General features: G+C 46.0%; 1 protein-coding gene across 1 annotated transcript; it reads left to right on the forward strand.

Annotated features, from left to right (window-relative positions):
* Positions 1-1,916: 1,916 nt before the first annotated feature.
* FGFBP3 (fibroblast growth factor binding protein 3) lies at positions 1,917-2,870 on the forward strand. The gene is made up of 2 exons (XM_066324489.1): positions 1,917-1,976; positions 2,301-2,870. The coding sequence occupies exon 2, from the start codon at positions 2,368-2,370 to the stop codon at positions 2,851-2,853; it is 486 nt and encodes a 161-aa protein (XP_066180586.1). The 5' UTR covers positions 1,917-1,976; positions 2,301-2,367; the 3' UTR covers positions 2,854-2,870.
* Positions 2,871-12,724: the final 9,854 nt, after the last annotated feature.

Here is a 12,724-nt window from a genome sequence, read left to right on the forward strand (position 1 = left end):
ACTCAATTTCACACTGCATAAATGGTTGCAAGAATGTGAAAAAATTGACAGAGATCTCAGTGTAATAATATATAACAATTACAGGTGGTCAGAACTTAATTTGAAAGCAACTCTAACATTGGTGAACTAATAAGCTAAGGCACATGATGTGCCTTGTGCTCACTGGAGCCATAGAAGGTTTCAGAAGTCACAATGCAGTCCTTTATGATGCTTCATGGTACCCACAGCCCCCAGTCAGATTCTTCCTAAGCCCATAGGGAGTCCTCAGCACCCATGAAAGTGAAATACACCATGTGGCTTGCTGAGAAAGGAGCCACACAACTACAAGTTTTGTCCTTCAGAGGTAGTTATGTGTGTAACTCCAGGCAGCTTCCTCTTGAGATTCTTGGTTGTAAATTATGGTTTGTTGCCAAGATATTTTATATCCTTCTCATGGTCCTCTCTCCTTTGCTGTTTCTTTCCCACTCCAAACAACCAACCAGGGAGAGCTCTAACTATGCAATGCAGATAGGAAGTGGGAGAGCTACCTGAAAATGTTCCCCCTCCCCTGAATTAGAGAAAGGACTCTGCATTCCACCTCCTCTCCAGCAGTAATTCTCTGTGTCTCTCAGACTCCGCAGAAGTCTTTCATTTTTAGGACTCATAGCACAAAAAGACGGATGAGTCAGTATCAACTACTTTCATCCATTGAGTCATATCATAGAATGGTTTGGGTTGTGAGGGACTTTTAAAGGTCTCCTAGTTCACCTCCCTTTAACAAGCTGGGACATTTTCAACCAGCTCAGATTGCTCAGAGCCTAGTCCAGCCTAGCCTCCAACCTTTCCAGGGATGGGGCACCTATAGCCTCTCAGGGGAACCTGTTCTGCTGCCTCACTACACTCATTGTAAAAAATTGCTTCTTTCTGTCTATCTAAATCTGCTCTCTTTCAGTTTAAACTAATTATCCCTTGTCCTCTCACAAGAGGCCCTGCTAAAATTTGTCCCCATCTTTCTTCTTCTTGTCAGGAAAAGTCTTCCAGCCCTCTAACTATTTTAATGGCCCTCCTCTTGACCTACTCCAACAGGTCCATTTCTGAATGCAGTGTTCCAGCTGGGGTCTGACAGAGCAGAGCAGAGGGGCAGAATTCCCTCCCTCACCCAGCTGGCCACACTGCTTTGGATGGAGCCCAGGACACATTTGGCTTTTTGGGTTGTCAGTGCACATTGCTGGGTCATATCCAGCCCCTCATCCATCAGCACTCCCAAGTCCTTCTGGGCAGGGCTGTTCTAGATCTGCGAGGGCAGCAGGAAGCTGCTGGTAAAGTAGGGGCCTGCCATTGCTGAGTGACAGGGTCAGAACAATAAGGAGTTTGGAACAGAGGTGCAAAGTACATCACCACCCATGAAACAGAAATATATGTGGGTTTTGAGATCCTAATTCTGAAAAGAGATTTCTGAAACTGGTGTCTGATATCCCATGGCTAAACGTGCAGTAACATAAAGTTTATGTCTATGCTCTCTTGAAACTTCTAGCATTTTTTTAAACACACTCTGTAAGAGAAGATTCTTACCACATTAAAAAAAAATCATCGTAAATAATCCACACTAATATTCTACTTCCGAAACGAGAATCCTTTTTAACTTCAGCAGTTGCAAAGGGAAATAAATAAACTGATTCCTATGGGCCAAGGGCACACCCATTGTCCCCGCGCCCCCGGGGTGTTCCCAGCTCGGCAACCAGACTCCCTCGCCACCTCGGAAGGGACCGGGGTCTCGGCATGGCTCTGTGACACCGGCGTGCAGTTTGCTCGAACAAAGCGCGAGTGTGTCGGGCGATTTCCCGGGAGCCGGTGCCGTCGGGGCACGGCGCTGTCCCCCCGCGGGCGGCGGCCGGGGAGGGGCGTCAGCGGGGGCAGCTCCCGAGCATTGATAACGCCGTGCCGGGCCCGCCGCGGGCAGCCGGGGACACGCACCGCCACGCACCGCACAGCGCGCCGTGAGTGCCTCGGGACGGGCGGAAAACACCGCGGGGAAAACCGGGCGCGGGAGGAAGGACGGGGTCCCTTCAGCCGGGTCCGATGCCGCTCGAGGCTGTGATGCCGCAACCGGCGAGTGCGGGCTCCGGCTGCTGCTGTCCAGTTACGGCTTCCCGGCCGGGCGGTCCCGGGACGGAGCTGACGGATGGACGGGCGCGAACTGAAAGCCCCGGGGGCTACGAGCCTGGAGGGATAAGCCCGCTCCGCGCCCGGCTCGGGCTGGCGCGACCCCGGGGGCTGCGCTCCCGCCGGGGCACCGCCCGCCACGCTCCGTGTGTCCGCAGGGCGCGGGAGATGCGGCGGGAGGGCGAGCCCCGGGCCGGGACGCCCCGTCGCTGAGGCACGCCGAGGATGAGGCTGCCCCTGGCGCTGCTGGCCCTGGCCGCCCTGGGGGCCGGCGGCGGCGGCGCGGAGCGGGAGGCGGCGGAGGAGGCGCGGGCCGGGCGGTTCTCCACGCCGGAGCGGCACCGGTGCCGCTGGGAGCTGCGCTCGGCGGCGGGGGCCAGCGAGCTGCGGCTGAGCTGCCGGGCGGCGGGCGGCGGGGCGGCGCGGAGCTGCGCCTACCGCGGGGAGCCGCGGCGCTGCCCGGCCTTCGGCGCCCGCGGCCGCCGGTACTGGCGGCAGATCGTGTCCCGGCTGCGCCGCCGGAGCCACCCCTGCCCCCCGGGAGCGCCGCTCAGCGCCCGCCTCTGCGGCCCGGGCCGAGCGCCGCCCGAGGCGCAGCTGCGCCTGCTGCCCGAGCCCGGCCCGGAGCCCTCCGAGGACCCGGCGCAGACCTACTGCGCCGAGCGGTGGCACTCGCTGTGCAGCTTCTTCGTCGGCTTCTGGGAGGGCTGAGCCGCTCCGGCCCGCGGGAGGGAAGGGAGCCCGGCTCCCGCAGCCGGACACTCCCGGCCTCGCGGGCCCGCAGCCACCGCCGGCAATGCCCCCCGGTCTGTCCGCTCTCCTCTTTTACCCCCAATAAAGCGGTAACTATTTTGTGACAAGAAGCTCGCGTTATTCTTTGTCTCGTCAAAGCCGTGTGACACCTGCAGCGCTGTTACCGTGTGTAACTGACCCGGGTGAGAGCACCTAGGCACAGTTCGTGCATTCAAGTACATTAAGGTTTTTCAAGGGACAAAAATACGAGGGACAGCCGTTCCCTCCCCAAAATCAATTTCTATGAGCCCAAAGTTTAAAGTTACACCGGAATCACCCAAGTAGAAAACCATGCATTTTTACCGGAATAAGAAACGACTGAGACCTCACTGAGCAGCAAGCCCTAGACAAACCTTTCTTGCTGACAGAGATTTCACAAGCTACATGAACCAGTCCTGTCCTGTTTCCCACGGAACAGTTGGTCAACTATCTCCAAACAAGAACTTGAACAGGGCTGGTGAGAAACCAGCTGTGAAAAGAAAGGTTGAGAAACTCAGAAGCACTGAGGTACATAACTGTACTTAGGAGATGAATGATATTTCACCCAGCAAATGGCACAGTGTTGAATAGGCGAGTTGTTTTACCAGGGGGAAGAGGGTTTTGAGAGATACTTTATCCACACAAATAGGGTACATTTTGTTAAGGAAAGCTAACATTTTCCTTGGCTGCCTGGGGTCCTACACAGCCCTGGTCTACAACCAGGAACAGTTGCAAACTCTGTTTGCAACAAGGATGGCTGTGAGAAGGCCACTAAGAAGTAATCAGGATCTGCCCAGTGACTCTCACGAGGATCTGGACTGTTACATGCAGCTCCTAATGCCAAGATGGTTTCCTTTACAGCAAATAGCTGGACAATGCTCAGCAGCACTATGCAAAAGCTTCATCATCACTTGAATGTGACTTGGATGACTATTTTTTTTTTAATGACTGCTCACTTTTCCTTCATGTGCCTGTCACCCAAGCAGCCACAGAGCAGGCAGCTGGCCAGAGCATTGCACAGTACCTTGCGATAATGCTCGGCTTTGTTTTACTTCCATGGCCGTGGCACAGCAGCTTTGTGCAGTGCTGCTAGAGCTTGTATTTCTCACCATCAGATGCAAAGGTGGAACACCATGGCAACCAAGCTGATTACCCACATCACTCTGCATTTAAAAACCCAACTAGGAACTCTGAACAAATTCATTGTTTACCCGAGAGGGAGAAGAAAGAAGAGGAGCCCTTTCTTTATGTTTAATCACAATATTTCCCTGATTCTCCAAAATAGCTCAAAGTCTTCCTTTTAGCACCACTAAGTAATAAAATACAACCCAAGAGACTGTATTAATTGCATTTACTGTGGTTAATAACACCAAAGCTTAGTGCTGAATAGCAAACAAATACTCAGTTTTTCTACCGAAGAACTGATGGGAAGCCATAGTGAGATCCTCAGATTTGTTTTTAAGGGGGAATACCATGGTTTTTTGCTTCCTGTCTCAACATTTTCATCCTATCCCATGACTGGGTAACAGCTGCCACCACCAGCTAAAGCAATCGAACCAGAAACACTTTGTAGGCAAGACCTTCACTTCCAACAGAAACTATTCCTTTTAGTCCTGTGGGAGATACACAAGATCTATTGATTATGCTGCCCCACCCCTGGATTTAGTTCAGCCCCCCAGATCTGCCCATGCACCCACTCTGCAGCCACTCTTTACCTCTGCTCTCCCACTGCAGCTGTGGCAGTCCTTCACCACTGCTCTGGTTCCTGGCTTGCTTGGCTCCTGTTGTCCCATCCTGCCCTCCTCAGCACCTCCTGATGTCCTCAGCAAGAAGAGCCGGTGTGGCCAACCTGCCAGGCCCAAACTCTGACTGCTTATCCCATTAGCCTGATAAACCCTTCCCTCCCAGAGGAAGGTGGTGCTGGGGATAATTAACTACATGCTGCTGCTGCTTGAGTTGTCATCACAAGGGTGCTGCCAGCTGACATATTAGGACACTAGGTGTGGTTTTCAAGGAAAAGTAAAAGCTACCTGAAAACAAAAACAAATTATTGACATTTTAGCTTCTGGAAATTGAATTCTGGAAGTTCTAACTCACAAAGTTTTCAGGGGGAAAAAAACCCCAACATTTTTGTACCATATTGCACACAGCATTGTTTTCTTTTCTCTGGCTGCTGAGCTCATCTCTGTATCTGGATGTTCCAACAGAATCTTGAAACCTGGCAATACCATTTCTTGATTTTCCTTTGGAGAAAAATCAGTGATGCTGAATCTGGGCATGCAATTAGTGTGTCTGGCTTTAATTGTTCTCTTTATATGTAGAAAGACCTTGATCCTATTAAATAGTACTAATATCTCTTTCACCACCTTCTGATTTTGAAGGAACAATTAGAAGATGTTACTCTAATTTGCAAGGTTAAAGAAAGCAGTAAGCTGTCTTGCTGTGTGTAGCAATCCTTTCCTGTAAAATTACTTCAAAAATTAATAAATGGAATGGAATAACTTTTTTATCACTGTCTGAGCAGAGCTTCTCCCACAGTGGGTCTGGAGTTGCAGACCCCAGACTTTGAGCAGATCAGTTTTTTGTCCCAGTCCACCACAGGAATTATTCTTTCCTGGGTTCTGCACTAGGAACTTTCTTCTGGAAAATGCTGGTTTTCCCTCTCAGTCTTCATTCAGTTCTCTGAATTCAGAGGTTTAACAAGTGAAATCTGCTCAGGCAGTCATAGTTCAACCCTCAGCTCTACCAGCTGTACTTGTCAATAATTTACATATTAATGTTTCCACATGTAGTTTTGACACTGATATTTCCTGCTTGAGTTTATGACCAGCCTGTGCTGGGGGAGCCTGCAAAGGGATGCAATATTTTTGGAGGTTTGTGGTGCAATTTAAAAGCCATCAGACGATTAACAAATAAGAATAAGGCAAAGGCACAGAAAGAATAAAAATAAAAAAAAAATAAAAAAAGAATAAAAAAAATTAAAAAAGCAACTATTCCAGTTGGAGCTCATTGGATAATAGAACCTGAAATCTTTGGGAAACTCTCTTTAATTGCCCCTGACCTATTTCAGGCCTCCCTTGTGCTATGAGCCCTATCTAAGATTTACTGTAAAGCCAAGCAGCACACGAGGTGAGTGAATGGCAGGCTTTGTCAATTTGCCAAACAACAAATCCCCTCCTCTGTGATAATCTGGATTTTTAAGAATTCCAAGCTCAGTTCATGAACACAGCTACATGAAAGAGGCTTTTAACCATACAGAACTACAGACTTTAGATTAACTCTCACAGCTCTCACTCTCCTTCCTTACATGGAAGGGATCTGTTAAGTACAAGTATGAATAAAATATCGACAGCTTTAGAAATAATTTTAGGGCTTAGCCTCGTCCAGTCTGTGCTGTGCCTTGTGGAGTGCGGACAGGCTGCACTGCCTCGCAGAAGGCAGATACTTTGCCCAATTTATTTCAAGCCCTCAGCAGGTAAATGATGCAGGTTTCTTGGAGCGGGGAGGGTGTGAGAGGGGCGGCAGGCGCAGTCCGAGCTCAGCCCACATTCCTGGCGGCTGAATTAGCAGCAGGGCCCGAGCACCGGGCTCTGCTGGGACTCCTCTGCAGCCTTCGGACGGGACAGAGCCCTGGGCAGCCCCGGCCGGCAGGGACAAACACTGAGCGCTGGCCCCCGGGCTCTCAGCACCTCAGGGGGACCCGGAGCTGCTTCACTGACAGAAAACAAACGAAGCGAACGAAGGACAGAATGAATAAATACATATAGTATCTCTTTACCATCTATTTCAGAGCTCTGTCCTTGCTGCTGGCCCTTACACCCCGAACAGGCACACGCGTTCATTTAACGAGGGCTCTGCTGCCTGCTGGGCACTCACCGTCCCACCGCGTCTGGCCTTTCACACCCGCTCCAGAGCTGGATCAGCTCGAGCAGCTTTTGTGTTAATTTGTTAGAGCAAACCTAGGAATAATTGCTCCATTTAAAAGAAGACTTCTGGGGACTAAGTTGTAGTTAATTCTAGGCTCTAACATGACACTATTTTCTATTTAGACTGGCATAAAATGAGAAAATGTTTGATGGAAGCATCATGATAAAACACAGAACTCATTTCTTATTACACATTCACAAAGTACTAAAGTACTTATTTAACAAGGAAATCCATAGGACAAAATCTGGTCCAATTATAGAGATCCAAATTCTACAATACAAATTGTATGTAATATCTACCTTAATTTAAGAAAAAATATCTTAAAGAATTTTATTTTCCAGATTATTTACAGAGCCTGTATTTAATCTGAATACTGGACCCCCCAGATATTCTCTCATGAGTAAGTTAAAGTATTACTTCCCAAAATGTCTATAGGGCTTGAATTCTTGGTTGAAAAAGAACAACAACGAAAAATCCTAAAGGAATATGCTTTTTTCAGACTGCAGTTGTAACTAGAAAATACATGAGGTATATCATCCTCAGAGTTAGTTCAGTGAAAAGCAGGAGGAAAAAGTGTAGTGGCTAACTTTTTGAAGCTGTGTTTCTATTCAATTTTAAAAAGTACTGTGCACTTCCCAAAGTCACCATCCTTAGCAGCAGCATAATTTGCACTAACAGGAATAAATATAGCCTCAATTCCATGTGTTTGCCACTTCTTTTTTTCATTTTAAGAGCAAAATCTTCCAAAATTATGAATAAATTTATCAGCGGTATTCTTTTGATGGGAAAAGAGTAACAAGACAGCCACACAAGACAGTACTATTTCTTGTTAGTCGAGACAAGATGTTGAGGATTTAGAGCTGATCTTTTGTTTCTGCTCGAAGACAAATGGTATAAAATTTATATGCATGCTTTTGTCCTGACAGCAAAGGGCTCCAGCACGACTCTCGCTGAGAGCTAATGGCTCTTGGGGATGCTGCTCTCTGAAGTCCCTTGGCATGAAATGGTCTCTTGCAATTCATCTCCCGTTAATAGCAGCTCCAAGACTACAGTCTCTTTTTTTTTTTTCAAGTCCTTTTATCCCTGGCTGAAGCTGCCTGTGTTCCCATTGGAGCCGAGGGGGTGCAGTGCGGTGGTTGTGTCCCCTCAGCTCTATTCTGTGGCAGCGCTCAGCAGCCGTCGGGGCAGGCTGGGGCCCTATGGAGCGCGGGGCCCGATGTCATCCCACCCGGCACGGGGCCAATGAACGGCCGCAGCCCCCGGCCCGCCGCACACGGACACACCGACAGCATCTCAATGGCCTCGGGGCTCCGGAGAGCTTGATCCGGCCTCGGCACACGGCAGCTGGAACGGGACGGCTCCTTTCCGCGGGCGTCTCTGCGCCGGGAACATCGCGGTGCCGCGGGCATGTAAGGAAACAGCAGCAGAGAACAAAAAGCCGTTTGGTTTGAGAAGGAAGTTATTATAGATCCCAGGGAGATAACGCTTCTGTTTTCTTTTCTAGGAGACGAGGGAGCCCTGGGGTGGGGGTCAGCCATGTGCAGGGGGCGCCTATGGGGAAAACACGACTGGGACACCAAGAGGAGCCATCTGGCCCTTTCTGCCAGTACCAGGCTGGTGGGGAGAGCCCAGTTCATCCGACATTGGTTGCCTTCTTCCTTTTAATGTGCCCATGTGGTTAAACTTAGCTTCGTAGTGAAATAACATCACCAAATTAGGTGTATATGCCTAATGAGACCACAGTATAATCAGTCACAGCTTGGTCAGCATTTTACATAGGTCCTCCTCACCTGCAATGGTTGTGCAGATGTTTCATTGCCTTCTTCATGCTCTTTGCTGCCTCAGGAGGTCAGACTGATGCTCATGTACATTCCCACCTCGTAGTTCCTCTGCCCACAACCTGACGGAGTGGTTGGACTCTCACAGTGCTAGTTCCTTTCAAATGATTCAAACTAAGGTGCCAGTGGAATAGACTTCTTGTGGGAAATTTGGAGCTAATCCCTGAATGAGGTTAATGAAAATATTTCCATCGCACATCACTTGCAGTAGAAGTCATTTGTGCTTGAGAGGAAGTACCAGCTCATTTTAAACCAGTGAAAATGAGAGTTAAAAACAGGCATATGTAACTCAGAAGATAAGGCTGGAAAAGTCGTAATTTCCTGAAAAACAATAGCTCCTTTATTTTTTTATTATTACAGTCTAGGTAAGGAGTAAGTACATATAAATATTCTTTGTAAATTTAAAACAGTGGTTTGTTGGATACCCTCTCTGCTCTAGGCACCTTAGGAATCCTGTTCAGCACAGGCCTGTAGTGTTAATCGTTATCCCACACAGGCACCCCAAGGCTGGGGAACATTGTGAGGGGTACATGGCCATTGTCACTCAACACACACAGCAAACTGAAGCCATCTCCAGTCTAGTGACAAGTACGAACTATATTTTACCAACACTGGATGATCACCATTTATAAATAAAATAAATATAAATGTAAAAAAATAAAAATATGTGGTCTAAGTCTTGTGTGGGGAGGGGGTGAAGGGACAGAGATTTAAGGCTAACAGGGTTTTCAGCAATGTTTCTATAGGTAAAGTAACCTTTCCAAGACCTTCAATAGTTGCTTGAGGCTGTAGAAAGGTTGTTTCTGTCAGTTCTCCGTTTAACTCGTAGGGACAACCGTTGTGGACTCTCATAGAAATGCATTATCATTCAACTTCATGTGTGTGTCTGCATGAGCTCACCCCAGCGAAAAGCATCCTTCCCTGAGCAAAACGGCTCTTACAACTGCTGCTGCTCTTGAGCGGCATTAAGGTTGTAGCTGGAAGAAGTCAGAACAAGAAGTATGATTTCTGTTATGTCTGTTAAACCAACACAGCCATGCCACTGCCAAGCCTGACTGGAAAAGCATAGGATGTGAAGGGAGAAAGCCCCCACTGTCTCCCAATCTATTAAAATGAGCCACAAACACAATACTGATGTGGTAAGTCAGGGCAATATGCAAATAGCTGCATGTCCCAGAAACCCTAATCCTATCAAGAATGCAGAAGATGTTAATTTGACCATCTTTCACAGCTCATAAATCTATCTGTAGCAAAGCCAGGCTGCCAGATGTCATCCACTAGCACTTCTTTGAGGCTGGCAGTCTCCACATAGATGCCCGATCATGCCTCAGTAAAGACCAATAAAGAGCATTGTTTGTGTGGCCTGAGGGCAGCTTCTCACATTTTGCTACAATAGAGGAAAACAGTGGGAAATGTGAATGACTGATTGGCAGAACTGGTGGTCTTGGTTGTCCTGCTTTCCACATAGGAGCTACAGATTTCACATGCATTTTTCATCAGCAGCAAGTAGATTAGTCTACCTTGTTCTCAACAGTTAGTGGTGTATGTTCCCCAACTTAAGTTTCTGAATCCTAAAGAATAAATACAAACTGAACATAGTTCCTTTTCTCTCAGGCAAATACAACGTATTTACTTCAAACTACTTAAAAGTTTTATTATGATGTGATCTTACTTCTAAGATTTAACATTTAGAATAGAAATATTCCATTTCTAACATTTCTGTAAATAAAATACCTCTGGAATGATACACTCATTTTATCCTTCTCAAATACAAGTTTCAAAATTATCAGTTGCAATATAGCTTCTTTAATGCCAGCCAGAATTAATCTGATTTTTACAATGAGGGTGGTAAAACGGTGGCACAGGTTGCTCAGAGAGGTGGTAGATCACCCATCCCTGGAAACATTCAAGGACAGGGCTGGACAGGGCTGTGGGCAACCTGACATAGTTGAAAATGTTCCTGCTCATTGCAGGGGTTTGGACTAGATGAGCTTTAAGGGTCCCTTCCTACCTAAACCATTCCAGGATTCTATGATAATTTGCTTTTAAAAGGTGTATTGAAAGCACCACAGCAGATATTTTTGTGTGGAGTTACCTGGGAGCAAGGTGGATGAACCTCACTTTTATGAACTGAAATGTCTTTGTGCTTCTCAGTGGATATTGTGACTATCACAGAACTCCACGTCAAATCACTTTATTACAGAGTTGGGCTGAAAAAAGAAACGAGACAAAATTATAAAGAATGCTGTAGAGAAACAGGAATTTCCAGCAATAAAAATGACACGTGACTGTGCTATTACAGGTACAGACATCCCCATGGAAACTGCTGTTCATTTAGGATGTGAGCATTCTTGTCACAAGCCACCCACATCACTTCATTTTAGATCATGAAGCTGCAGCTCCACAGAACAGATTTCTCATGCTTGTTCAGATCAGACAGAGGGTCTAGAGAGCTCTGAACCAAGAAGCCAAGGTGCTTAATGCTGGCAAAAAAAAAAAAAAATCCCTGCTCTCTGCAACAAGGGAGAAGGTGCAAAAGGCAGCCACCCTTAAATAATTCTGATAGGTCTAAAGAGACAAAATGCTGGAAAAAACCCCCCCAGAAACCTGAATAAAGTCAGTTTTAAAACTGAAGGACATAACGAATTTGCTTGGGAAATCCTGGTAGCATTTTACCATTAGAACGAGATATGATGGGGGAATGCATTGTGTCTGAGATGTTAACTATTCTGCTCAGTAACTTTAAAACACTGTATTGCTAAATTATGGTATAAATATAGTTCTGATAAATTTTCCTGAGACTAACAGAATTATGAGGCAAAAGTGTGTTTACAGATATAATTCATTATGCTAAAACTAGTAGGTCAGTGAGTCCAAACCCACTATTTTAACAGTATTTTAAGTTGGTAAAACATGCTGAATCACAAACTCCACAAAATATGTGCTGTAAATTCAGTTCAGTGAAGGAGACATATTAAGAACTATTTTGTAGCTTGGTTTTTTAAAGGAAAATACGTTATTTATTGATATTGCCATAAAATATCTGTAGTACATAACAGTGCACTCTACACAATATTTAAGCTATTAATTGTACAAAGTCGCACCATTATTCTTTCTTCTTTACAAAAAACTAAACACAACTAAAACCTGATAGATGAAATATTTAGCTCATCCTTTTTGTTCAACTGCTTTACTGCAAAGCTAGTATTTCTGAGAAAGGGAAGGGAAGTCTCAGAAGACATAGAGGAGGCATACCTAAAACAAGGAGTTTATGGACTATTTTGCATGACTCTTTGGCTTTTAAAATTTGCCACATGTATCTCTTGCAAAGTACTGTTGTGATTTCAGTATTTCTGCTGGACTATGTCCCTACAGCAGACACATGGTACTTACATGAACAAAACTATCCAAAACTTTAAAGCACATCCCTGAATAAATCTATGTGCAGTAAGTGTGAAATTTTCCTTTTAACTGAAATATTCCACTTAACTGCTCCAGGTCTGAAATTACTATTCTTTCTTTTTGTATTTTTAAAATATCTGTTCTTTTTATTAGTGCTTCAAAATTTATAATTGTCTAAGAACTCTTTTAATAGCAGGTGGCATTTCAGAAGTGCTTTGGAATATGTTCTAACACACAATTACATTAAAAATCAGGTTTCCATATTTGTCCAATCTTATCCATAATGGGTTATTCCCATTAGTATTCCTCCCAGGACTTAGCCCTGTGCTACTACTGAAAATTGCTTGAAATGAGCCAGCTCATCATTCTGCCTCTCCATCTCATTTTGAGTCTGATTGCCAAAAGGCTTTTAAAGCTACTCAAAATGCTTACATGGCATATATATGTAGGATGTTGGATGGAAGGTTCACTCTAAGTTTTTTATTTCAGAAATTCAGCAATCTGACACACTTAATGTTTCTCTAATTCTTCCTCCTTATCAAGACACTTGGTGCCTTCCACTCTCGTGTGGACTATTTCAGACCTTGTGGTGTACCACTGACCTGATTTTCTCTGTTAACGTAGTTGCTGCCACTCTGAGATGC

Source organism: Sylvia atricapilla, chromosome 8 (genome assembly GCF_009819655.1).
Source record: "Sylvia atricapilla isolate bSylAtr1 chromosome 8, bSylAtr1.pri, whole genome shotgun sequence".
NCBI lineage: Eukaryota > Metazoa > Chordata > Aves > Passeriformes > Sylviidae > Sylvia > Sylvia atricapilla.

Bases quoted from the DNA above. Each gene is read 5' to 3' on its own strand.
- FGFBP3 (XM_066324489.1), top strand. From the start codon at position 2,368: ATGAGGCTGCCCCTGGCGCTGCTGGCCCTGGCCGCCCTGGGGGCCGGC.